The sequence below is a fragment of the Entelurus aequoreus genome, linkage group LG14 (assembly GCF_033978785.1).
Source record: "Entelurus aequoreus isolate RoL-2023_Sb linkage group LG14, RoL_Eaeq_v1.1, whole genome shotgun sequence".
Classification (NCBI taxonomy): Eukaryota; Metazoa; Chordata; class Actinopteri; order Syngnathiformes; family Syngnathidae; genus Entelurus; species Entelurus aequoreus.
The window spans coordinates 42,345,517-42,373,119 of record NC_084744.1 but is presented as its reverse complement, the minus strand read 5'-3'; the positions used below and the strand labels follow the sequence as shown (position 1 = coordinate 42,373,119).

The 27,603-nt window shown below is 38.1% G+C and overlaps 2 protein-coding genes across 3 annotated transcripts in view; both read left to right on the top strand.

Moving 5' to 3' along the window:
• The window catches only part of lnpa (limb and neural patterns a), a 176,751-nt gene that overhangs the window by 113,225 nt on the left and 35,923 nt on the right, over positions 1-27,603 (top strand). The window lies entirely within an intron of this gene.
• On the top strand, positions 18,172-21,235 carry evx2 (even-skipped homeobox 2). The gene is made up of 3 exons (XM_062070682.1): positions 18,172-18,562; positions 20,288-20,559; positions 20,627-21,235. Exons 1-3 carry the CDS (start codon positions 18,172-18,174, stop codon positions 21,233-21,235), a joined length of 1,272 nt encoding a protein of 423 aa, XP_061926666.1.

Genomic DNA, 27,603 nt, shown 5'->3' with positions numbered 1-27,603 from the left:
GTAATCTTCAGAAGTATATCATAAAAAGGGTTGACATATCTTGAGTTGCAAGTTGTGAACCTATGCTATGTATTAGTTTCACCTTGTAACTATAATTGCTTGAACAAACAAACCTTTACACAATATTACGTTTTTTGAGTTTCACCTGTATATGGGTTGAACTTAGAAAATAAAAAATATATAATTACAAAATCATTTAATGATCTACAGTAAAAGAGCACGTGCAGTCGTCCCTCGCCATGTTGCGCTTCAAGTATTGCTTGTCACGTCGTCGCGGAGGAGGCAGTGTGCAGGTAGGACAATGATTTATTTATCATAAATCAGTCAGGCAGGAATACAAAAATAAAGGAAGTGTGCCGTTAGCACCAGAAGCTACGGTAAGCTAAAGGAAAAGCTTAGCATGGCAAACAAGAAAACAAATGGCAAAGCTTAGCTCAGGAACCTACTTAACTTGTTGCATTGAGCAAACAAGACAGCCAGACTGAGTGTGGCGAAACGTAGGAATAAGTAGCTCTCTGATTAGTGCCCGGGAGCAGGTGAGCATCCCGAACACTAATCAGAGGCAGGTGAAACTAATAAGCACCCATGGCAACCAAGAACACACAAACCCACGGGTGCTGACACAGAACTAAGGGAGTCTTTAACTAAATAAAACATGATCTGATTGTTTTTTTCATGCATATTTTACAAACTTTTGGGCCTAAATTAAGCAAATGGCTGAATGAACTAAAATATCAATATGGTTTTAAACTGAACCTAAACCACAATTATACAATAGTATTTGCCACTAGATGAGACTAAACCAATTAGAGACATAGTATCATGGCCTCTGATTGGTTCAACCTCAACTTGAAAGCCAGAGATGCTGCCTACATGTGTAGGGAAGAGGTACTCTGAGAAAAGCAATATCTAAGCTGTTCCGGGCCATCAAAACAGCAAAGGGCGCTCATGTTCAGAAAATCCCCAACCACTTTTCAGACACCAAGGACACACACCGCCTATGGCAGGGAATACGAGCAATCAGCAACTACAGGCCAGCCCCACTCTCCTGTGAAGGTGATGGCTTCCTCCCTAAAGCACTGAACGAGTTCTACTCAAGGCTTGAAGAGCAGAATGACACGAGGAAAGACACGCCTCCCTCCTATTGTCCGCCTCTGAAGTGAGGAAAACTCTGCTCAGAGTCCACCCTTGGAAAGCTGCAGGGCCAGACAAAATGCCAGGATGTGTGCCGAGATTGTGAGCACAGAACACCCAACTGATGTCTTAAAGAACAAGCCAGGCCAGCAACACTCGTGTCCTTATAATAATTTTAACAATTTCCAACAGAAAGTGATGCACTTAAATAATCACAGCTGTGGTCAATTGATATAATAAATGAAGAACAATTTCAAAAATGAAAAATGTACAAAATAACTCAAAGACTCAGTAGTATCATAGGAAAATGAATAAAACAATAAAAAATATTATTTTATAATGGTTGTCCACACTTTATTTTTTTTTACATTTTTATATATTTTTATTGCTTTACTTATTTGCCTATGATACTGTACAGAGTCTTTGATTTATTGTGTACAATTTTCCATTTTGTCTGTTATTTGCAGTTGTACACTTTCATTTTTGATGCTTTAATGAAGTGATGCACTTAAGTAGTCACAGCTGTGGTCAATTGATAGTGTACAACTACAAATAATAGAATACAATAGAGTAGAATAGAATAGAACGTACTTTATTGATCCCTGGGGGAAATTCAGCACCACAGTTTGCTCACAATAGACAATAAACACTTGGGTATTTTTTACATGTGAATAATATAAATACAGTCTATTATACAGCATTATTCACATGTGAATAATATAAATACAGTCTATTATACAGCATTATTCACATGTGAATAACATAAATACAGTCTATTATACAGCATTATTCACATGTGAATAATATAAATACATTATACACTTACAGTACATGTACAGTCAAAAGGAACATAAGCATTATACAGTCTGATGGCTGTCGGTATGAAGGACAAAATGGAAAATTGTACAAAATAAATCAAAAACTCAGTACAGTATCAAAGGCAAATAAATAAAGCAATAAAAAAATATGATTTTATAATTGTTGTCCACACGTTTTTTATTATTTTTTTTTATTGCTTTATTTATTTGCCTATGATACTGTACTGAGTCTTTGATTTATTTTGTACAATTTTCCATTTTGTCTATTATTTGTAGTTGTACACTTTCATTTTTGAAGTTGTTCTTGATTTATATTATATCAATTGACCACAGCTGTGACTATGTAAGTGCATCACTTCATTAAAGCATCAAAAACTTAATTGTACAACTACAAATAATAGACAAAATGGAAAATTGTACAAAATAAATCAAAGCCTCAGTACAGTATCATAGGCAAAAAAATAAAGCAATAAAAAAATCCATCCATCCATCCATTTTCTACCGCTTATTCCCTTCGGGGTGGCGGGGGGCGCTGGAGCCTATCTCAGCTACAATCGGGCGGAAGGCGGGGTACACTCTGGACAAGTCGCCACCTCATCGCAGGGCCAACACAGATAGACAGACAACATTCACACTCACATTCACACACCAGGGCCAATTTAGTGTTGCCAATCATATTATTTTATAATGGTTGTCCACACATTTTGATTTTATTTTTTAAATTGTTTTATTGCTTTATTTATTTGCCTATGATACTGTACCGAGTCTTTGATTTATTTTGTACAATTTTCCATGTTGTCTATTATTTGTAGTTGTACACTTTCATTTTTGATGCTTTAATGAAGTGATGCACTTAAATAGTCACAGCTGTGGTCAATTGATAGTGTACAACTACAAATAATAGACGAAATGGAAAATTGTACAAAATAAATCAAAGACTCAGTACAGTATCATAGGCAAATAAATAAAGCAATAAAAAAATATGATTTTATAATGGTTGTCCTCACTTTTTTTTTTAATGTATTTATTTATTTATTATTGCTTTATTGATTTTCCTATGATACTGTACTGAGTCTTTGATTTATTTTGTACAATTTTCCATTTTGTCTATTATTTGTAGTTGTACACTTTCATTTTTGAAGTTTTTCTTGATGTATTATATCAATTGACCACAGCTGTGACTATGTAAGTGCATCACTTCATTAAAGCATCAAAAATTAAATTGTACAACTACAAATATTAGACAAAATGGAAAATTGTACAAAATAAATCAAAGACTCAGTAATACACTGGCAGATATACCCCAAATCCAAACAGGACACAAAAGTCCTTAATTTTTCAAAGAGCAAACGACATTTTGGATTCATATTTTTGTTCTTCTTTTTGCTCAAATCTCTCAATCAACTTCAGCCCTCTTCAAAAATACTGAACATGTAATGTTGTGACGATCTGTCACTTCACTTCTGGTGGTGGTTCCTTGTTTGGTGTTTGTTTGCGCTCTTATTTTTGTTCCCCTTCCTACTGGTCTCCCTGAGCGCTCGTTTCCCTCACCTGTCCCTGATTGGCAGCCGGGCACACCTGGCTGCAGTTGCCAATCAGACGGCTATTTATGCCTGCCTCACCTGTTCCTCAGTGCTCGGGATTGATTATGTTTGGGACTGTTTACATGTATGACTGCTTCCTCCTATTTTGAGAGTAATAAATACTCTTACCTGAATATCTATCTCCTGGTTCCTGCATCTCGATCTCCTGGTTCCTGCATCTTGGGGTCACAAATGTTTTTTATTCAAACACTCTTTTCAATAAGTAAATATTTGCATAATATTAATTATTTTAGTAACTTAAACCTCTGGCATCATCAAAAGGACTTCAAAAACGTTAAAAAAAACAACCAAAAAACATTGATGTTCTTGTTCAGAACCGATGTTCATTGGACAATTTGAGCAAAAATAAAATAATACACGTTTGTACGCCGTTCAAAAACATAAGGAATTGTATCTCTTCATTATGTTATCTCATGTCTAGAGGGCTTAACACAGGGGTGTCCAAAGTGCGGCCCGGGGGCCATTTGCGGCCCGCAGCGCGATTTTTATTGGCCCGCAACACATTCTATACACAAACTAAACAGGTCCCAAGTTAGAACAAAAAACTCAATTAATCAAAGTAGAACAAAAAACTATGAAAAATTCAACGGGACCAAATCCCTCAAAAATGGGACCTGAAAACCAAACTGGCCGACAACCTGAGCGTCTTACTGTATAAGGTCTTTGATGATTTCCATGTGTCCTGTCATGATGAAAAAGTGTACACATTTCTTGTGTGACATGATATGTTTTTGAGTGTACTAAAGCCCTCAAAAGCGTTTCAGTTGACCGTATAATAGCAATAATAGTAAATACAAGCTTACTTTAGAACACAATTAACATAAATACAAATACAATCATTATTAAAATAATCATGAATGATTGCATTGCTTTGTTATCTATAACACAAAGCTAAGATGTATAAGTGTTTTTCAAATGTTAGCATATGTTCACCTACATTGTATTGGTTTGAGTATTTTTCATATACAAAATGCATAAAAGTGTCCCTCGCATCCTTCAATTTTTCTCTATGTGGCCCTCGCTGGAAAATGTTTGGACACCTCTGGCTTAACACTTTCGGCTTCACGCTAAATTGAACCTTGTGAATGGATACTCACTTTGGAATGACAAGTGAGTATCCAATCACAGTCTCGTTAACATCAGGCTACTTGGATAGGCTACTGTCAACAACTTGTGATCTGATTGGCTATCGCAACTGTCTATCAACTCTGTGTTCTCAAATTCATCCGCTAACAGTCCCGATGAGTATCCAATCACAGGACGCGTAAACGTCACGTTTAACGTGAGGCCATCTAGAAGGCCTTACTGACAACAACTCGTGATCTGATTGGCTACTGCAACTGTCTATCAACTGTATGTCCCAGTTCACTTACAGTGCACAGACGCCCGCACTGTTGATTCTGAAGGCCCCGGGCAAATTTGGTACAGCATGGCAACATAAGCTAGCTGAATTCTGATTGGATACAAACTGAAACTAAAAATAACAGCCCTGGAACGAGCATAATATGACATGAAGAGAATATGAATATGTTTAGATATTTAGGGAAAGTAAATTAAAAAAAATAATTTTATCTTTAATTATTTACAGAAGCAACATTGTGCTTCTGCTTGAGGAGTCCCCATGTTGGTGATCAGGAGTTTACTGTGAGTTTACTTACTTTAACCTATACACTCAAGTAAAACAAATGCACAAAAACAATGTGTTCTCTGTGGTCATATTATTTCAAATGCATGACTAAATAATAAGTTCAGCACACTGAAAAAGTTGCTACAACATAAACATAAGGTCAGAACTCTCCTTGTTCAAAAATTGTAAGTAAATCACTGTTAAACAATTTTTACAATCAGACTGTTCTCTTAAAATAGTTTCACCAAACTCATGAATATTTTGCATTTCCTCGACAATGTTCTGAATAGTGGCAGAAAATACTAGAAACTGCCCTTGTGATTTCATATAGATTACGGAGACATTTCTGAGAAAAACATCACTGATTTCCTCAGATATATCAAGGTCACCTTTACCTGTGCCTTCCTCATACACTTGAGGGTCAAAGTCATGTGATTCGGTTTGGAATAGATGGTGATGATGACTGGACACGTTCTTTTTATAACTCACTAATACTTGCATCTGCAAAATACCAAGACATGTGAAAGGTACATGAGGATTTTATCTTTTAAGTATTTGTACAACCTTTCACTGGACAACTCAAAACACATCGGGTTTTTCCAAGCCCCATCTAACCCTGACCGGCCTTCAAAGTAAAAACACATCAGTTTGTCTTTTTTTATAACTTTGTCCTTTCCCTTTTCCCTTGCCCTAAACTTAACCAACTTCTTACCTGGACAAATATTCTTTAAATGGCTTACTTTAAAGGCCTACTGAAACCCACAACTACCGACCACGCAGTCTGATAGTTTATATATCAATGATGAAATCTTAACATTGCAACACATGCCAATACAGCCGGGTTAACTTATAAAGTGCAATTTTAAAACTCCCGCTAAACTTCCGGTTGAAAACGTCTATATATGATGACGTATGCGCGTGACGTCAATCGTTGAAACGGAAGTATTGGTACCCCATTGAATCCAATACAAAAAAGCTCTGTTTTCATCTCAAAATTCCACAGTATTCTGGACATCTGTGTTGGTGAATCTTTTGCAATTTGTTTAATGAACAATGAAGACTGCAAAGAAGAAAGTTGTAGGTGGGATCGGTGTATTAGCGGCTGGCTGTAGCAACACAACAAGGAGGACTTTGACTTGGATAGCAGACGCGCTATCCGACGCTAGCCGCCGACCGCACGGATGATCGGGTGAAGTCCTTCGTCCTTCCGTCGATCACTGGAACGCAGGTGAGCACGGGTGTTGATGAGCAGATGAGAGCTGGCTGGCGTAGGTGGAGCGCTAATGTTTTTATCATAGCTCTGTGAGGTCCCGTTGCTAAGTTAGCTTCAATGGCGTAATTAGCAACAGCATTGTTAAGCTTCGCCAAGCTGGGAATTATTAACCGTGTGTTTACATGTCCATGGTTTAATAGTATTGTTGATCTTCTGTCTATCCTTCCAGTCAGGGATTTATTTATTTTGTTTCTATCTGCATTTGAGCCCGATGCAATCACGTTAGCTCAGTAGCTAAAGAGCTTCGCCGATGTATTGTCGTGGAGATAAAAGTCACTGTGAATGTTCATTTCGCGTTCTCGACTTTCATTTTCAAGAGGATATAGTATCCGAGGTGGTTTAAAATACAAATCCGTGATCCACAATACAAAAAGGAGAAAGTGTGGAATCCAATGAACACTTGTACCTAAGTTACGGTCAGAGCGAAAAAACATACGTCCTGCACTGCACTGTAGTCCTTCACTCTCACTTTCCTCATCCACGAATCTTTCATTCTCGCTCAAATTAATGGGGTAATCGTTGCTTTCTCGGTCCGAATGTCTCTCGCTGCATTCTAAACAATGGGCAAATGTGAGGAGTCCTTCCTCCGGTGAGGTCACGCTACTTCCAGGATAGGCAAGGCTTTTTTTTATCAGCGACCATAAGATGCGACTAGGGATGTCCGATAATGGCTTTTTGCCGATATCCGATATTCCGATATTGTCCAACTCTTTAATTACCGATACCGATATCAACCGATACCGATATCAACCGATATATGCAGTCGTGGAATTAACACATTATTATGCCTAATTAGGACAACCAGGTATGGTGAAGATAAGGTACTTTTTTTAAAAATTTGTAAAATAAGATAAATAAATTAAAAACACTTTCTTTAATAAAAAAGAAAGTACAACAATATAAAAACAGTTACATAGAAACTAGTAATGAATGAAAATTAGTAAAATTAACTGTTAAAGGTTAGTACTATTAGTGGACCAGCAGCACGCACAATCATGTGTGCTTACGGACTGTATCCCTTGCAGACTGTATTGATATATATTGATATATAATGTAGGAACCAGAACATTAATAACAGAAAGAAATAACCCTTTTGTGTGAATGAGTGTAAATGGGGGAGGGAGGTTTTTTGGGTTGGTGCACTAATTGTAAGTGTATCTTGTGTTTTTTATGTTGATTTAATTAAAAAAAAAACCAAAAAAAACGATACCGATAATAAAAAAAACGATACCGATAATTTCCGATATTACATTTTAACGCATATATCGGCCGATAATATCGGCAGGCCGATATTATCGGACATCTCTAGTTGCGACCTTTATCGTCGTTGTTCTCTACTAAATACTTTCAGCAAAAATATGGCAATATCGCAAAATGATCAAGTGTGACACATAGAATGAATCTGCTATCCCCGTTTAAATTTTAAAAAATCATTTCAGTAGGCCTTTACTGTAGTTATAGTTCTACGTTAGTTCTACGCAAACTTTAGAGACTCAAGATCTTATTTTGAAAGTCCAGGGTGATGTTAAAAAAGAGGCCTTCCGCAGTGTGCAAAAACGAGAATCCCCACCAGCACAAGAACGCCCATTTGTGGCAGAAGTTGACTGTCTCAAGGGGCCTTAGTTACACTTAAATTAAGTATGTTCTTCTTTGAAAACAACATTTTTACAATGAAAATTATCATATATATTTAACTTTTTCTTTCTGTGGAAATTAAGGTATAATTTTGTTGAATGGTTAACAGTCCTATGTTGTACATTTAGATATACAATCTTCAGAATATTTAATTTAGACCAGGGTTGTCAAACGTAAGGCCCGCGGACTGGATAAAGCCCGCAAACAGGTTTTATCCAGCCCGTGGGATGAGTTTGCTAAATACAAAAATTAAATATAAATGAATAAAACATTTTGAATGAAAGAAACTGCTGTTGTAAGTATGTTCAGTAGATGTCACAATAGCAATTCTTTGTAACGAAATAAACCACATGATCTTAGTATATCAGTCGAGAAAAATGAGCAAACTACATAAATAACATCCTGTAATTTGATTTTGATATTATTTTTTATCTTGATAGATTGAAGATGAACACCAATGAGTTGACTGATGAACATTATCACATAATTTTTTCAGAAAGTATAAATAACGATAAATAAAGGTAGAATACTATTAACCGCAACATGTAAGTGTAAAAAAATAAAAATAAATACAACATTATGATTTCTACATTTTCAGAATGTGCTTGTTCTGTTTTTAAACAAAGAAAACAATCTGAAGTTGTCTTTATTTTTAAGTTATCGTGCTGTGATTTTTACCAGTCCGGCCCACTTGGGAGTAGACTTTTCTCCATGTGGCCCCCAATCTAAAATGAGTTTGACACCCCTGATTTAGACAGTATAACACAGTTAATTTTTTGGTATTGCAAACTTGTGATTTTCTGGTAATTGCAAATGCATTTGAACAATTGTTCATTATTTTCACATTTAAATCATGTGTTTTCTGCACATTACAACCATTTAGGTCAGGGGTCGGGAACCCGCGGCTCCGGAGCTGCATGCGGCTCTTTGACCACTCTGACGCGGCTCAGCTGCATACTTGCCGACCCCCCGATTTTCCCAGGAGACTTGTGGATCTCAGTGCCTCTCTAAGAAATCTCCAAGGGCAATTATAATCCTATTTACACTCTAATTACTAATTAAAGGGCGTGCCCTAAATGCACTGCAGTAATTGTCCTCTATAGCATTTACTAACAGCTTGCCAGCCCGGCCACATGTTGTATGTAGCTTTTACTTGCACACGTAGGAGACAGCAAAGCATACTTACTCATCAGCCACACAGCTTACACTGACGGTAGTGTAACACAACACAACCAATACCCAGAATCCCATGCAGCCCTAACTCTTCCGGTCTAGATTATACACCCCCGCTACCACCAAACCCCCCCCACACATCAACCCTCCCCCCTCTGTGCGTTGGTTGAGCGGAAGAGTTAGGGCTGCATGGGATTCTGGGTATTTGTTGTGTTGTGTTTATAAATGATAAATGATTAATGGGTTATACTTATATAGCGCTTTTCTACCTTCAAGGTACTCAAAGCGCTTTGACAGTATTTCCACATTTACCCATTCACACACACATTCACACACTGATGGCGGGAGCTGCCATGCAAGGCGCTAACCAGCAGCCATCAAAGGCAAAGGGTGAAGTGTCTTGCCCAAGGACACAACGGACATGACTAGGAAGGTAGAAGGTGGGAATTGAACCCCAGTAACCAGCAACACTCCGATTGCTGGCACAGCCACTCTACCAACTTCGCCACGCCGTCCCTTATGTTGTGTTACAGTGCAGATGTTCTCCAGACATGTGTTTGTCATTCTTTTTTGGTGTGGGTTCAAAGTGTGGCGCATATTTGTAACGTAACAGTGTTAAAGTTGTTTTTGTACGGCTACCGTCAGTGTAAGCTGTGTGGCTGTTGAAGTAGTAGCCTTGCTGTCACTTACCTGAGCAAGCTGAAGCTGCATTCTACATGTGGTCGAGCAGGTACACTGTTAGGGCAGACTGAAGAGGGCGCTAAAAGCAGTGCCATCACGCCCTGATATTGCCGCACTAACATCAAATTTCCATATTAAGGTGCGTGCCGGCGCGTGTGTCTGAGACCCCTAGTTAACATAGCACAAAGCAATTTAAAGGCCTACTGAAATGATTTTTTTTTATTTAAACGAGAATAGCAGATCCATTCTATGTGTCATACTTGATCATTTCGCGATATTGCCATATTTTTGCTGAAAGGATTTAGTAGAGAAAATTGACGATAAAGTTCGCAACTTTTGCTCGCTGATAAAAAAAGCCTTGCCTGTACCGGAAGTAGCGTGACGTCACAGGAGCTAGTATTCCTCACAATTCCCCATTGTTTACAATGGAGCGAGAGAGATTCGGACCGAGAAAGTGACGATTACCCCATTAATTTGAGCGAGGATGAAAGATTCGTAGATGAGGAACGTTACAGTGAAGGACTTGAGAGGCAGTGATGAACGTTTTTTCGCTCTGACCGTAGTTTAGGTACAAGCTGGCTCATTGGATTCCACACTCTCTCCTTTTTCTATTGTAGATCACAGATTTGTATTTTAAACCACCTCAGATACTATATCCTCTTGAAAATGAGAGTCGAGCACGCGAAATGGACATTTAAAGGGACTTTTATCTCCAAGACAATACATCGGTGACACACTTAGCTACTGAGCTAACGTGCTAGCATCGTTCTCAAATGAAGATAGAAACAAAATAAATAAACCCCTGACTGGAAGGATAGACAGAAGAGCAAAAATACTATTAAACCATGTACATGTAACTACACGGTTAAAAATTCTCAGCCTGGTAAGGCTTAACAATGCTGTTGCTAACGACACTAAGGCTAATTTAGCAACTTAGCAACCGGAACTCACAGAACTATGTACTCTCTCCTTTTTCTATTGTGTATCACGGATTTGTATTTTAAACCACCTCGGATACTATATCCTCTTGAAAATGAGAGTCGAGCACGCGAAATGGACATTTAAAGTGACTTTTATCTCCAAGACAATACATCGGTGACACACTTAGCTACTGAGCTAACGTGCTAGCATCGTTCTCAAATGAAGATAGAAACAAAATAAATAAACCCCTGACTGGAAGGATAGACAGAAGAGCAAAAATACTATTAAACCATGTACATGTAACTACACGGTTAAAAATTCTCAGCCTGGTAAGGCTTAACAATGCTGTTGCTAACGACACTAAGGCTAATTTAGCAACTTAGCAGCCGGAACTCACAGAACTATGTACTCTCTCCTTTTTCTATTGTGTATCACGGATTTGTATTTTAAACCACCTCGGATACTATATCCTCTTGAAAATGAGAGTCGAGCACGCGAAATGGACATTTAAAGTGACTTTTATCTCCAAGACAATACATCGGTGACACACTTAGCTACTGAGCTAACGTGCTAGCATCGTTCTCAAATGAAGATAGAAACAAAATAAATAAACCCCTGACTGGAAGGATAGACAGAAGAGCAAAAATACTATTAAACCATGTACATGTAACTACACGGTTAAAAATTCTCAGCCTGGTAAGGCTTAACAATGCTGTTGCTAACGACGCTAAGGCTAATTTAGCAACTTAGCAGCCGGAACTCACAGAACTATGAAAAAACATTAGCACTCCACCTACGCCAGCCAGCCCTCATCTTTCCATCAACAGCCATGCTCACCTGCGTTCCAGCGATCAACGGCGCGACGAAGGACTTCATCCGTGGGTTTGGCGGCAAGCATCAGCTAGGCGTCTTCTATCAGGGTAAGTAGTCCTTGTTGTGTTGCTGTAAGTATTGTACTTAGCCGCTAAGACACCGATCGATCCCACCTACAATGTTCTTCTTTGCAGCCTCCATTGTTCATTAAACAAATTGCAAAAGATTCACCAACACAGATGTCCAGAATACTGTGGAATTTTGTCGAAGAAAACAGAGCTTTATGTATTGTGTCCAATAGGGCCCAAACACTTCCGTGCATTTTATGACGTCACGCGCATAAATCATATCCAAAGGAGATTTTCAACCGGAAGTGTGGCGGGAATTTTAAAATTGCACTTTATAAGTTAACCCGGCCGTATTGGCATGTGTTTCAATGTTAAGATTTCATCATTGATATATAAACTATCAGACTGCGTGGTCGGTAGTAGTGGGTTTCAGTAGGCCTTTAAGCTTTGTTTGCGGTGTTTTTCATTTTAAATTTAAAAATTTTTTTTGTGGCTCCCATTATTTTCTTTAATTTTTGAAACTTGCCAAAATGGCTCTTTGAGTGGTAAAGGTTGCCGACCCCTGATTTAGGTTGTGTACTGTTTCTTGGTTTGCAGGAATCCACTGCATTTACTACAGTGAGTATCTATTTTTGATTTTACTGTGTTTTACTGTTTCCATTTAATAATTGCTTGCTGTAATTTCTACGGTCATTGTTTACAATGTAGGACCACAATATGGTTGCAGTGTACCCAACAAAAATGTGTGTTTTCATTCGTGCTGTCAATATTAAAAAAAAAATCATATTCATCACACTTTTGCATTTTGATTAATCCTAATAAATGACTTGCGTAAACATTTTTAATTTACCTTAAAAAGGCCACAATATTTTGACACAATGCAATTTTTGATCAGAATGCCATACAGCAACATTTTTTTTATTTGAAAATTTGCCAACAGTTTTATCCTGGGTTTATTTTAAAGTAACATTTGGACGCGTTGGAGTCATCCTTGCACTCAAATGCAGTCACCTGATCACTTACAGTAAAGAAACCTGCTGCGCCTTTCAGCTAAACATTCGCGGTTGAGGTAAAAAAGCTCATGCAGCCAAAATAAATACAGCAATTTATTTGTGTTTATACGTCAGGGGTCACCAACGCGGTGCCCGCGGGCACCAGGTCGCCCGTAAGGACCAGATGAGTCGCCCGCGGGCCTGTTCTAAAAATTTTAAAATTTAAAAAAAAAAAAAAAAAAAATTTTTTTTTTTTTTTTTTTTAAATTAAATTTACATAGAAAAAACACAAGATACACTTTCAATCAGTGCATCAACCCAAACAACCTCCCCCATGCACACTCATCCACACCCACTCACACAAAAGGGGTTATTTCTTTCTGCTACCAATATTCTGGTTCCCACAACTTAGACAACACATCTGCAAGGGACACAGTCCCTGAAGCACACATGATTGTATAGGCTGCTGGTCCACTAACATTTTCATTAATTACTATTTTTTATGTAATTATTTTTATATTGTTTTACTTTCTTTTTTATCCAAGAAAATGTTTTATATTAATTTATTTATCTTATTTTATTTTATTTTTTAAAAAAAGGCCTTATCTCCAACAGACCAGGTTGTCAATGAAATACCAAAACAAATGCAGGGTGGATTCAGGCTCCTGACAACAAAATCGGCAATCATCTGACTCTGTCATAGTCCATAATTTTAACATTTTCCCTGTGGGTAAGAAGTTATAAATAATTTTAATTTGAAAATAACGATTTTGCACATCGATAGTGGTTTTATAGATTAGTTTGAATATGGCATCCCATGGCAACGGGCAGTCAAAAAAGTCCTCCCATTTTCCATGTGTGTTGTATGAGGCAGCCTTCAAAGATTTCTTTATTAAATAAAAAATTATATATTTTTCTATTTATTTTAGTTCCTTTTTGCCAACTAGAATTTCTTATTAGAGGTTTACAAACTAATAATTTAGTAGTTCCATAATTAATTATTTGTTTCCATCTTTTCCCAATTACTCCAGTTAGTTGATAAAAATGAAAAGCTTGAGCAAGCATCACCATACATAGTTCTAAATTCATCATAATTTTACCATTCTCATTGATAATATCATTGACAAAAATGATTCCTCTTTCAAACATATTTTTCCAAAAGAAAGGCTTTCCATCTATTACAATATTAGAGTTCATCCACATTGGGACGGCGTGGCGTATTGGGTAGAGCAACCGTGCCAGAAACCTGAGGGTTGCAGGTTCGCTCCCCGCCTCTTACCATCCAAAAAATCGCTGCCGTTGTGTCCTTGGGCAGGACACTTCACCCTTTGCCCCCGGTGCCGCTCACACCGGTGAAATGAATGATGAATGAATGATAGGTGGTGGTCGGAGGGGCCGTAGGCGCAAACTGGCAGCCTCGCTTCCGTCAGTCTACCCCAGGGCAGCTGTGGCTACAAATGTAGCTTACCACCACCAGGTGTGAATGAATGATGGGTTCCCACTTCTCTGTGAGTGCTTTGAGTATCTAACAATAGAAAAGCGCAATATAAATCTAATCCATCACATTAACTGCTGCAAAATATTGTCTCTTTTTTCTGGCACATAAAATTGAAAACACCACTATGAGTGGATTGTTTTCTTTATGAACCCCGCCATGTTTCCCAGTAGACTCTCTGGGAGGGGATCACTTGTAAAAAAGGATACAATTCATTTTGATACAGTACATGTTTTTTGTCCAACAGGACATTTGTGTACCACTCAATGTTTAAATACATCTTTGGAACAATTGATGCTTTTAAAGACAGACACATAGCTTCAAGGTTGAGAAGTTTCAGGCCCCCATATTCATACTCTTTGTACAAAACCTTTCTTTTAATCTTTTCTGGTTTGCCGTTCCAGACAAAATCGAAGAACCTCCGCTCATAAATCTTAAAGTTTTGTGATGGAGCTGGTAATGACAAAAACAAATAAATAAATTGAGGAATAATTAACGAGTTGGCAATAGACATTTTACCATACAAGGTTAGGGATTTCCCTTTCCATAATTGCATAATTTTGTCCAGCTTTCTTAGTCGATTATCATAATTTACTGAGCCTAGATCTTCCAGATTTTCTGGGACAACAACACCAAGTATGTTAACTGGTCCATCTGTCCACAAAACAGGCACTTTGCATTCCATTCGAAAGGACGTTCCCTTTAGATTTCCGATCCTTAACATTTTACATTTATCATAATTAAGCTTAAGGCCAGATTGCTGTGAAAATATGTCCAAAAGATTAAGAAGGTTCCGCAAACAATGAGGAAAAATCTTATCTTTGTGAATCAGCCTTTTCTGACATGAACTTCATCAAGAACAAACACAGAACACGCCTCACTGATGCACATCTGCAAGACTCACTCAGAGTTGCAGTGTCAAGTTACACACCAGAGTACAACACACTAGTTAACAGCATGCAATGCCAGGCTTCCCACTAACTGACAAAGAAACAGATAACAGATTTGGTGTCCAGTTCAAAGTGTGACATGATTTAAAAATTTGAGAGTTTACTTTTGTATTAAACATGAGTTATTATTTGTACAAACATGGTGCAAAGTAATTCATGATTTGTTAAAAAATGTTAGTGGCTAGCTAGTTAAAATGGGATATTGTGATTTCACAAGACTGTCTTAGAAGTGATCATTTGAAAATGTTCAATTTGAAAAATGTGCACTTAGAGAAAATATAAAAATAAAGTGTTGCATATTGATATTTATCTGTTTCTATATATATTTATTGTGAGAAATCATTAAGATGATCAGTGTTTCCACAAAGATAAATATCATTAATTATTAATAATAACAGAGTTAAAGTTAAATTGAGCAAATTGGCTACTTCTGGCAATTTATTTAAGTGTGTATCTAACTGGTAGCCCTTCGCATTAATCAGTACCCAAGAAGTAGCCCTTGGTTTCAAAAAGGTTGGTGACCCCTGTTATACGTGGTTAGGGTAGGATAGTATAGGATAGGATAAGATAGACTTTATTTATCCCACAGTAGGGAAATAATGTAGTTGCAGGCACAAAAAGACCACAAAAAATAAGGTCAAACACACACAATGAAAACAGGAGGGAAACATTAAAGAACACAGCACATTAAAAGAGCTCACGGCAGATGCAACCAGCTGCCACTTCAGTGGAACCATTTCTACATACAGCTACAAAAGTAAAACTCAACGAAACAACACTAAATTAGCAATTAATATTACATATCGCCCACATACGATTGCACAAACAACAAAACAAAACAAAAAACATTTCAATACCCAAATACATTGCGGTGTTTCCTGCTGTGCTCCACGCCATCGTCTGCTGGGGTGAGGGGGGGCAGCACGGCCAGACAAAGGAACAGACCCTACAAAGTCCTAGGCTGCCCACTAACTCTCGGCCAATGTCCAGTCTACACGGATGTGCGAGAATCAATCAATCAATCAATCAATCAATGTTTATTTATATAGCCCTAAATCACAAGTGTCTCAAAGGGCTGCACAAGCCACAACGTCATCCTCGGTACAGAGCCCACATACCGTCCAAAGAATCCGTCCAAAGAAACCGAGGTGCCCGATACATGCTCATTCAGCCAGGGCTCCATGAAGTACGTCCATCCTGACGCTCAACGCTGACTCTGCAGCCCAATTCCTTGCTCCCCCGAGGCTGATCCAAAAGTTCACAAAAAGCACCACAGAAGTCGCGAAAGTGCCACACTTTGTTGCAAAGTGCAGTCCCAGAGAGGCCTAAACCAAAAGGCCAAAAACACATGAAATCAGTCGGCTCTCTTGGTTGCTTTGTTGGGTCTGCTCCTGTCCCTGGCCATGCTCCCCCCACCCCCAGCAGACGATGGCGTGGAACACTGCAGAGGCCACCACAGTGTTTTTTTATTTGTTTATTTTTATTTATTTTTTTGTAGCTCTATATAGAAATGGCCGGTTGCATCAGCTCTGATCTTTTAATGTCTTTAATGTCCTTTGTGTTATTTGATGTTTCCCTCTTACACACATACTTATGTGTGCTATGGCTATGAGGTTTTTGTTTTTCCCTTGGGCCCAGGAGTAGACTGATTTTATTTTATTTTTTTCTCACCCCTGTTACCTGTTTCTCACCTTTTTTTGTAAGGGGCGCCAGAAGTTTGCAGAACCGTCAGCGATCCTGTTCTGTCTCCCTGTAATTTTTGTCTAAATAAAGTATTTCTGATTCTGATTCCGGAAACATCAACAACACAAAAAGAGCGCAGAGCTCCTGCAACCAGCAGCCATTAATGCGACAATGTTGCATGAGTCAATGTGTTATTTTTGACAGCTAAATTTTTTACTGTTTAATAATTTTACATTATAATAGTAACAGAAAGGATATGAAAGAAACTTGGGTCAGAAATGGCTGCAAGGCACACTACAACCCGCAGGAGGCGCCATAGGACGTTAGGAAAATAATCTGCTGATGCCTTCACAGTCTCTTGGAGAAACAAGATTCTTACAAGGTTGTTTAACTTCATGGGAGGCATTCAAATGTGACAAGAGTGTAAACAATGCAAGGGACAATTTGATCAGAAACATCAAATAAACATAACTGTTTGTGTAAAGGGAGGTGCATATATGTTTATTGGAATAGTTTTACAGCTATATGTTGTATAAAAAAAATTTGCAGTGCACGCATATTGTGACTTCATCTAAAACGAGGAGAGAGAAAACACAGTTAATTTTTTTTTTGTGCAAGCAAAAAAAAAAAATAAATAAATGGGGGGAGCAATAAAGGTTTGCAGAGGCGGAGGGAGGGCCGACATAGCTGGGAGGGAGGGAAACAATAGAGAATCAAAGCATAATAATATTCCTAAATGAAGAGGGAAATGCTGTTGCGCTCATTTTATTAATCAGACTGTCAATTTGACCCGAGGGGCCAAAGCCGAGGAGCTGTGCGAGGCACACAAGCCAGGGACGAACACTTCCTCACTCCTCTTGGATATTATTCGTCTGACCGAAGGCCGCCTCCATCATCAACTGACAGCCCTCTCCTATTTATTTGCCTTATAAAGCTGTTACAATAAATGATCATTGGAGCCGCCGTCAGCCCAGCATTTTCACCAGCCGCGCAGAGCACTTTTTACATGAATGACATATTGCAGCCGCGCGGGAGGATGCACGGCACTTTTTGAGAGCTCCTCGCCTTCCATTCTGCTTCCATTTATTGGCTCTTGCTTATAAAAAGCTTTAGAGACACGCTTTTTTTTCCTTTTTTTTTTTTCTTGTAACAGACACTTGCATGCGGATTCAACTGCAGCATCCTCCAGCCCCGTGGACCACTCTCCTCCCCGCATCCCTGTATCCCTGGACCACTCTCTTCCCCGCATCCCTGCATCCCTGGACCACTCTCCTCCCCGCATCCCTGCATCCCTGCACGGCCTGATGATGGAGAGGATGAGGAAGGAGATGATACTGATGGAGAGGGGTCTGCACAGTCCGGTGGCCGCCAAGAGGCTCGCGGACTCGGCCGGGAATTCCGTGCTGGAGGCCCTGGAGAACTCACAGCACGCCGGGCGGCTCAGCCCGAGGATAACGTCGGCGTCCCTGCACGGGAGTCTTGGTGACATGCCGACGAAGGGCAAGTTTGAAATCGACAGCCTGTTCGGCTCGCATCACGGCAACGACAGCAGCCCCTCGGCGGACATTTCCTCATCGGAGAGCCGGAAGAAAATTAGCCTTTACTCGGAAGTTTCCCAGGAATCTGACATCAACAGCGACGTGGAGGTGGGATGCCCCACGCATCGCTCGCCCAGCCAGCACAAAGAAAACAAAGGTAGGATTTCAACCAAATCAATAATGGATTTTTTTCTTTTTTTAACTATAATTATTATTTTATTTACTTAAAAAAATAATTCAATATTTTTTTAGGATTTTCAAAATAAATGTTGGGAATGCATTTTTAATTTCCACCCACAATCTGTATGCTTCTGTATATATGCATATAGTATAATATTTATTTCCCGTAAACAACACATTAAACATAAATCGTTCTCAGGACTGGACTATGTGTGCACCTTACCCCCTTTTGCACTATTTTTCCTTTTTCTTTTCTTCCTATGTTTTGCATATTTTGTAGACTGTCGCACTGATACTGGAGTTGCTTTTAATCTCATTGCACCTGTTTATAGTGACAATACAAAGGCATTCCATTCTATTCAAATGTCCACAAAACACCACAAACAACAGGGGGAAGGAGACAACAAGAAGACACATTTCAATAAGACTAAACTTAACAGTCAGTGGAGTGACACACAAAAAAGTGTATATATGCATACATACATACACACCCCACATACACAAACACAGTAAAGGGTTATGAAAAATAACAACAAGGATATACATACTGTATATGTATACAAACACACAAACCCCCACTTTTATTTTAATTTTTTTAATTTTAAGATTTATTTAGGATTTTCTATGTTTTTCAACTCATACACAGCAGTGTACATTGAAATGTTGGCGATGCAAATGTCCACAAAACACCACAGACAACAGGGGGAAGGAGACAACAAGAAGACACATTTAAATCCAATCCAATTTATTTATATAGCACATTCAAACAGCAAAAATGTTTCCAACGTGCTGCACAAAAATATTAAAAACAATGCAACCAATATAAAAACAGTATACAAATAAATATGATTAAAAACGATTTTAAAGGGTAACAATTTCAATAAGACTAAACTTAACAGTCAGTGGAGAGACACACAAAAAAGTATATATATATATATATATATATATATATATATATATATATATATATATATATATATATATATATATATATATATATATATATATATATATATATATACATACATACATACATACACAAATACAGTAAAGTGATATTAAAAAAAGTAAAACCAAGGATTTATTTTTTTTAAGATTTAGTTAGGATTTTCCATTTTTTCTACACATACACAGCAGTGTACATTGAAATGTTGGCAATGCAAATGTCCACAAAACACCACAAACAACAGGGGGAAGGAGACAACAAGAAGACATTTCAATAAGACTAAACTTAACAGTCAGTGGAGAGACACACAAAAAAAAGTATATATATATATATATATATATATATATATATATATATATATATATATATATATATATATATATATATATATATATATATATATATATATATATATATATATATATGTATATATATATATATATATATATATATATATATATATATATATATATATATATATATATATATATATATATATATATATATACACATATACATACACACACCCCCACATACACGAATACAGTAAAGTGGTATGGAAAAATAAAACCAAGAATAAGCATATATGTATACAAACAGACATGAACTCCCACTTTTTATTTTTTTTATTTTTATTTTTTAAAGATTTATTTAGGATTTTCCATTTTTTTTCAACACATACATTTTTTTATTTTATTTTATTTTTTTGTTTTTTTATTTTAATATTCCTAACACTTTTCTGATGATAATTCCCAGGGTTTTCAGACAGTAATTCTGCATCGTCCAACACAAGTTCAAGCTCCATGTCCGGTATGAACGGAAACTCCACGGGGGGGTCGAACAACAACAACAACAACAATAATAATAATAACAACAACAACGCCGATCAAGTCCGGAGGTACCGCACAGCTTTCACCAGAGAGCAGATCGGGAGGCTGGAGAAGGAGTTTTACCGGGAAAATTACGTGTCGAGGCCGAGAAGATGTGAACTGGCTGCGGCTCTCAATCTGCCTGAAACCACCATTAAGGTAAATTGGAATTTATTCATGAGTTTTTTTTTAAATAATTTTAAGAAATGTTGTGTTTTGCGCGCAGGTGTGGTTCCAGAACCGGCGCATGAAGGACAAGCGGCAGCGGCTGGCCATGTCCTGGCCTCACCCCGCAGACCCCAGCTTCTACACCTACATGATGACACACGCCGCCGCCACCGGGAGCCTCCCGTACCCCTTCCACTCGCACATGCCGCTGCACTACTACCCGCACGTCGGCGTCACGGCGGCTGCGGCGGCGGCGGCCGCTACCGGCGCCGCGTCGTCGCCCTTCGCCACCTCCATCCGGCCCCTCGACACCTTCCGCGCCCTCTCCCACCCGTACTCGCGGCCGGAGCTGCTGTGCAGCTTCCGCCACCCGGGACTCTACCAGTCGCCAGCGGGCCTGAACAGCTCGGCGGCGGCGGCGGCCGCGGCTGCGGCGGCTGCGGCGGCGGTGAGCACTCCGTCCGCCGGCGGGCCTTGCTCGTGTCTCAGCTGCCACAGCAGCCAGGCGGCGGGCGCGTTGGGCTCCAGGGCCGTCGGCGCCGACTTCACCTGCACGGCTTCGGGACAGCGGGCCGAGAGTGGATTTTTGCCCTATTCGGCCGCGGTTCTCAGCAAGACCTCCGTGCCGTCACCGGACCCGCGAGAGGAGACGTCACTTAACAGATAACTGTAAACAGACGTCATCTTTTTCAATCCCCTGCACACACTGGCAATATTATTCATGTTTTTTTTATATATATATATTTATTTATTAATTTGATAGGGCACAGGCATAATACAGGAACTGAGAAAACAGACACTTTTTTTGTTGTTGTCCCCCCAAAATTGTTTTTTATTTTTTATTTTTTTAAATAATAGTATTAATATTATTGACATTATTTGAAGGCTAATTGCAGCCCTTAAAACAAAAACAAAAAATAATAACAATAATAATAAATGAACCAATTTTAGCCGGTTATTACAGACATCCATCCATACATCCATTTCATACCGCTTGTCCCTTTCGGGGTCGCAGGGGGGTGTGCTGGAGCCTATCTCAGACAGTTCTGGATTAATTCATTTATTCCAATGTATTGCAAAACACACACATTCCCTGCACACACTGGCAATATTATTCTTTTTTTTTCTTTTTTAAATATATATGTATATATATATAAATATATATATAATATTTATTTATTCATTTGATAGGGAAATCATAATACAGGAACTGAGAAAACAGACACTTTTTGTTGTTGTTGTTGTGTCCCCCCCCCCCCCCCCCAAAAAAAAACAACCTAAAATATTATTGACATTATTTGAAGGCTAATTCCAGCCCTTAACACAAAAAGAAAAAACAATAACAGCAATAATGAACCAATTTTAGCCGGTTATTACAGACATCCATCCATCCAAATTTCTACCGCTTGTCCCTTTCGGGATCGCGGGGGGGCGGGGGGGGGGGGGGGGGTGCTGGAGCCTATCTCAGACAGTTCTGGATTAATTAATGTATTCCAGTATATTACAAAACACACATATTCCCTGCACACACTGGCAATATTTTTTTTAAACGTATTTATATATAATATGTATTTATTAATTTGATAGGGAAATCATAATACAGGAACTGAGAAAACAGACACTTTGTTTGTTGTTGCCCCCCTCCCCCCCAAAAAACACAATAAAATACAAACATAATAATAGTATTAATATTATTGACATTATTTGAAGGCTAATTCCAGCCCTTAACACACAAACAAAAAATAATAACAATAATCATGAACCCATTTTAGCCGGTTATTACATCCATCCATCCATTTCCTACCGCTTGTCCCTTTCGGGGTTGCGCAGGCGGGGGGCGCTGGAGCCTATCTCAGACAGTTCTGGAATAATTAATGTATTCCATTATATTACAAAACACACATATTGTTGTCTCCACAACTCACTTGCATATTTCAAGCTTTAAAAACAGAGATTCTTATTTTATGCATCAACTATTTATTTTTTTTTAAATGTTTTTTTTTCAATTTTCCAAATATCCAAATCACGTCTTGTTTCAAGACGCATTTTATTGACTATTGCATTTCGGTTAATACACGCAGATGGTGTCCAATTCTTAATTATTGTTTTGTTATTGTTGCAATGAAAACAATAAAATTGCACACAAAAAATAAAAAAATAAAAAAAGTGAGTCACTTTTAATATAATTAACTTCCACATGTTTACACGCACACAAAAAAAAACTTTAAATGGTGGTTCTTGATTGTGGTTGGTGGTTTTTCTACAAGTAACAAAACCTCCCCGACGTTTTCTAAATTAGTATTTTATACAGCAAAATAATATATTTTAAGCTAAATCAAAAACCCTTAATATATGAACATTTTTAAATCCCCTGAAGGAGTGGCTCACGTTTCATTTCAAATTAAAACGCACTATTTTTTGTTTTCACATAATTGTGACCATTTCTGCATCACTTAAAAAAAATCACATCCTTCCAAAAATACAAAGACGCATTCATAAAAGCTCGTCTGCATTTTTTTTCTTGCATTTGCGTCCTGCAGCACATCTTTCTTCACTATAGAAACAGATATTTTTTTTATTATTTTTTGCCAGTATCACCTCTGCTCTGTGGGGACTCTTCTAATCAGCTCGCAGACGCACATCATTTTGCATTCGCCTCTTTCTTGTCAATTCCTCTCTTAATAATGCGAGGATGATGACAAAAATTGCCAATCATGCACCCGAGATGGAGCTCCTTTTGAATAGGCGGCTGCGGTGGAAGTCGCTCGTTTTGAGACCCGCTGTCAAGTCCTAACAACCCGCGGAGGGAAGTCATTAGACATACAAAAGAGCCGAGACAAAGCCAAAGCTGCTACACTGGAAAATGTTGCATAGATATGGTTCATAAGGCAAATATCATGCCAAAAAATATGCGACAAGAAAGCCCTTAAATGTGTTTTACAACATGGGGAAAAAAACCTCAATACACATCAGTAATTCCTCAATCAAATCAACATTAAATCAAACATCCTTTTTCCATACAATTCCTGCACACACACACACACACTTACACGCACACAATTTTACAATCGCCTCATGTGCAAATTTTTTTTTATTTTATTCGTTCCTATTTGGGACTTTACCAAAATGTTGATTATAAAACATGTGAATTGTAAATTGTGGAATATTTTGCAAATATCACGGTAGTTCTACTGATAGATGAAAGCGGATTTTTGTGGGAGGGGGAAACAAATGTTTAATCGAAATGTGGATAAAATGATATCTTTTTGTTTGTTTTATTTGGTGTGACTTTTTGAATGTTATTAATGTTAAAACACTGGAGGTAAGTCATGTAAAATTGGCTTGTATAGTAATTACCCCTTACAGGAAAAAAAAATCTGCATTTTTTTTTTTTTGTGCAAAATTACAAATTAATGATTTATTTTTTTTACTGCTCCCAAATGAGTTTTTTTTTTTTTTGGTGCAAAATTACAAATTAATGATTTTTTTTTTACTGCCCCCAAATGAGGCTTTTGTTGTTCTTTTATTTATTTATTTATTTATTTATTTATTTATTATTTAAACGAACTGATGAACAAGCACTGAAAGACTGAAAATAATTCTGACCTTTTTACCTTCTGAGGTCTCTATATCTCTGTATTTAAAAAAAAAAAAAAATATCAATGACTGTATGGATTTAAATATTTTAACTTGAGAAAAAAAAATGTGCAATATGAAATGTAAATCCTGTTATTTATTGATGGTGTTTGTTCTTGGGAAAAAAAATAAAAACAAGTATTCACACACATTCATCTCTGTATATATATATATATATATATATATATATATATATATATATATATATATATATATATATATACATATATATATATATATATATAAAAATGGTTAAAAAAATATTTTTGGCCAAGTAAAAATAATGGGAGTTTAGTGCATGTATTCCTATTTGTATAACATTACACAGCTCCATCAAAAACACTATTAATCCAAATCGAAATCCAGTAACAGGAGGCCACTCCAGCCCTATAATTTACCATTATTTTTACATTACCTTTAAATGATACTAGCTGATGCCGCCGTTAATTACGCTCAGATCAAATACACACAGCCTGCACCAGAATGGCCCCCAGGGACTTAAAGATAAGTTGCTTTTTTGAACGTCCCCCATTAAAGAAATAGGATTAGGGCGGCAAATATGGGCGTGATATATCACCGTGTTCCCTTGCTCTTTAAAGCCGGGGTTGCATTGAGATAAATGGGGGTGTAAAAGGGAGAAGGCAGGGGCCAGAAAAAACGCAATAAAATGAGTTTTGCATCTACAAGAGTGAGGAAAAACATCATAATGTCGTCGACTGCCTGTCAATTTTTTTTTGGCATGAGAATAAATCTCAAGCTTGTTGAATATTCTTCTATATTTCACTTTATTCGGGTGCTAATAGAAAAAACAAATTAAATGTCCACGGGCGAGATAGAAACGCAAAGGATCGATGATGCAGCCCCCCGCTGTGCAATCAGGCCGCCACTTAATTGACTGTATTTGCAGGGTAATTGCACCGCTTGTTGTACATTGCGGGGGTTTTTATAGAAACGACGTGAAAAGTGCATTTACTGACATTCATCGCGTCTTTGACATTGATTATTTGATCAGCGCCGTGTCACGCTCACCTCCAATTCTCCATTACGCACTGTTTATGAGCTGTTACTGCGCCACTCGCTTGTTCCACGGTGATTGATTGCCTTATTAACGCGTGTTCTTGTAAGTGTGACCGGACTGATTACGATGCATATGTTTAGAATAATGTTTCATTTAGCTGACTGCGAGTAATGCGGGGTGACAGCTGCTGCAGGAGGACACGAAAAGAGAGAGAGGGAGGGAGAGAGAGAGGGGAGGGGTCTGAGCTACGGGGAGTGCGCGGGGCCAAAACGCGTTTTTAAAGGGTGGAAACCCGGATGGTCACGTGAACACGTGTCAGGCCTTGTTCGAAATAAAAATGTCCATAGGTTAAAATGTGTAAATGGCAGCCCGCACTTACATGGATGATGCATACCAAATAATGGGCTCTCTTTTTGGCCCTCAACCATATTTAGTCTGGGGTCCCATTTTAGCCTTGAAAGAGGAACAGCACTTTTTGGAGGGAATTTTGCCTATCGTTCACAATCCTTATGAGAGACTAGTGTTGTCCCGAAACCAATATTTTGGTACCGGTACCAAAATGTATTTCCATACTTTTCGATACTTTACTAAATAAAACGGACCACAGAAAATGGCATTACTGGCTTTATTTTAACACCAAATCTTACAAGTATGTTTACATACTAGGGTTGTACGGTATACCGGTATTACTATAGTACCGCAATACTAATGAATCATATTCGGTACTATACCGCCTGTGAAAAGTACCGGTCCACCACAATATGGCGGATGACACAATATGTTACCGCATATGTCAGCACTTAAATTAGGAACCTTTGTTTGCTTACTTACTACTAAAAGACAAGTTGTCTTGTATGTTCACTATTTTATTTAAGGACAAACTTGCAATAATAAACATATGTTTAATGTACCGTAAGGGTGGAAACCCGGATGGTCACGTGAACACGTGTCAGGCCTTGTTCGAAATAAAAATGTCCATAGGTTAAAATGTGTAAATGGCAGCCCGCACTTACATGGATGATGCATACCAAATAATGGGCTCTCTTTGTGGCCCTCAACCATATTTAGTCTGGGGTCCCATTTTAGCCTTGAAAGAGGAACTGCACTTTTTGGAGGGAATTTTGCCTATCGTTCACAATCCTTATGAGGGACTAGTGTTGTCCCGAAACCAATATTTTGGTACCGGTACCGGTACCAAAATGTATTTCCATACTTTTCGATTAAATAAAACGGACCACAGAAAATGGCATTACTGGCTTTATTCTAACACCAAATCTTACGAGTATGTTTACATACTAGGGTTGTACGGTATACCGGTATTACTATAGTACCGCAATACTAATGAATCATATTCGGTACTATACCGCCTGTGAAAAGTACCGGTCCACCACAATATGGCGGATGACACAATATGTTACTGCAAATGTCAGCAGCTAAAATAGGAGCCTTTGTTTGCTTACTTACTACTAAAAGACAAGTTGTCTTGTATGTTCACTATTTTATTTAAGGACAAACTTGCAATAATAAACATATGTTTAATGTACCGTAAGGGTGGAAACCCGGATGGTCACGTGAACATGTGTTAGGCCTTGTTCGAAATAAAAATGTTCGTACGTTAAAATATGTAAATGGAAGCCCGCACTTACATGGATGATGTTTACCAAATAATGGGCTCTCTTTGTGGCCCTCAACCATATTTAGTCTGGGGTCCCATTTTAGCCTTGAAAGAGGAACAGCACTTTTTGGAGGGAATTTTGCCTATCGTTCACAATCCTTATGAGAGACTAGTGTTGTCCCGAAACCAATATTTTGGTACCGGTACCGGTACCAAAATGTATTTCCATACTTTTCGATACTTTACTAAATAAAACGGACCACAGAAAATGGCATTACTGGCTTTATTTTAACACCAAATCTTACGAGTATGTTTACATACTAGGGTTGTACGGTATACCGGTATTACTATAGTACCGCAATACTAATGAATCATATTCGGTACTATACCGCCTGTGAAAAGTACCGGTCCACCACAATATGGCGGATGACACAATATGTTACTGCAAATGTCAGCAGCTAAAATAGGAGCCTTTGTTTGCTTACTTACTACTAAAAGACAAGTTGTCTTGTATGTTCACTATTTTATTTAAGGACAAACTTGCAATAATAAACATATGTTTAATGTACCGTAAGGGTGGAAACCCGGATGGTCACGTGAACATGTGTTAGGCCTTGTTCGAAATTAAAATGTTCGTACGTTAAAATATGTAAATGGAAGCCCGCACTTACATGGATGATGTTTACCAAATAATGGGCTCTCTTTGTGGCCCTCAACCATATTTAGTCTGGGGTCCCATTTTAGCCTTGAAAGAGGAACTGCACTT

What these genes read in the sequence shown, in the direction of transcription:
- evx2 (XM_062070682.1), top strand. Translation starts at nt 18,172, where the DNA reads ATGATGGAGAGGATGAGGAAGGAGATGATACTGATGGAGAGGGGTCTG. An exon ending in CCAGCACAAAGAAAACAAAG is followed by an intron (nt 18,563 to 20,287) that starts GTAGGATTTCAA and finishes GATAATTCCCAG; the next exon opens with GGTTTTCAGACAGTAATTCT. An exon ending in TGCCTGAAACCACCATTAAG is followed by an intron (nt 20,560 to 20,626) that starts GTAAATTGGAAT and finishes TTTTGCGCGCAG; the next exon opens with GTGTGGTTCCAGAACCGGCG.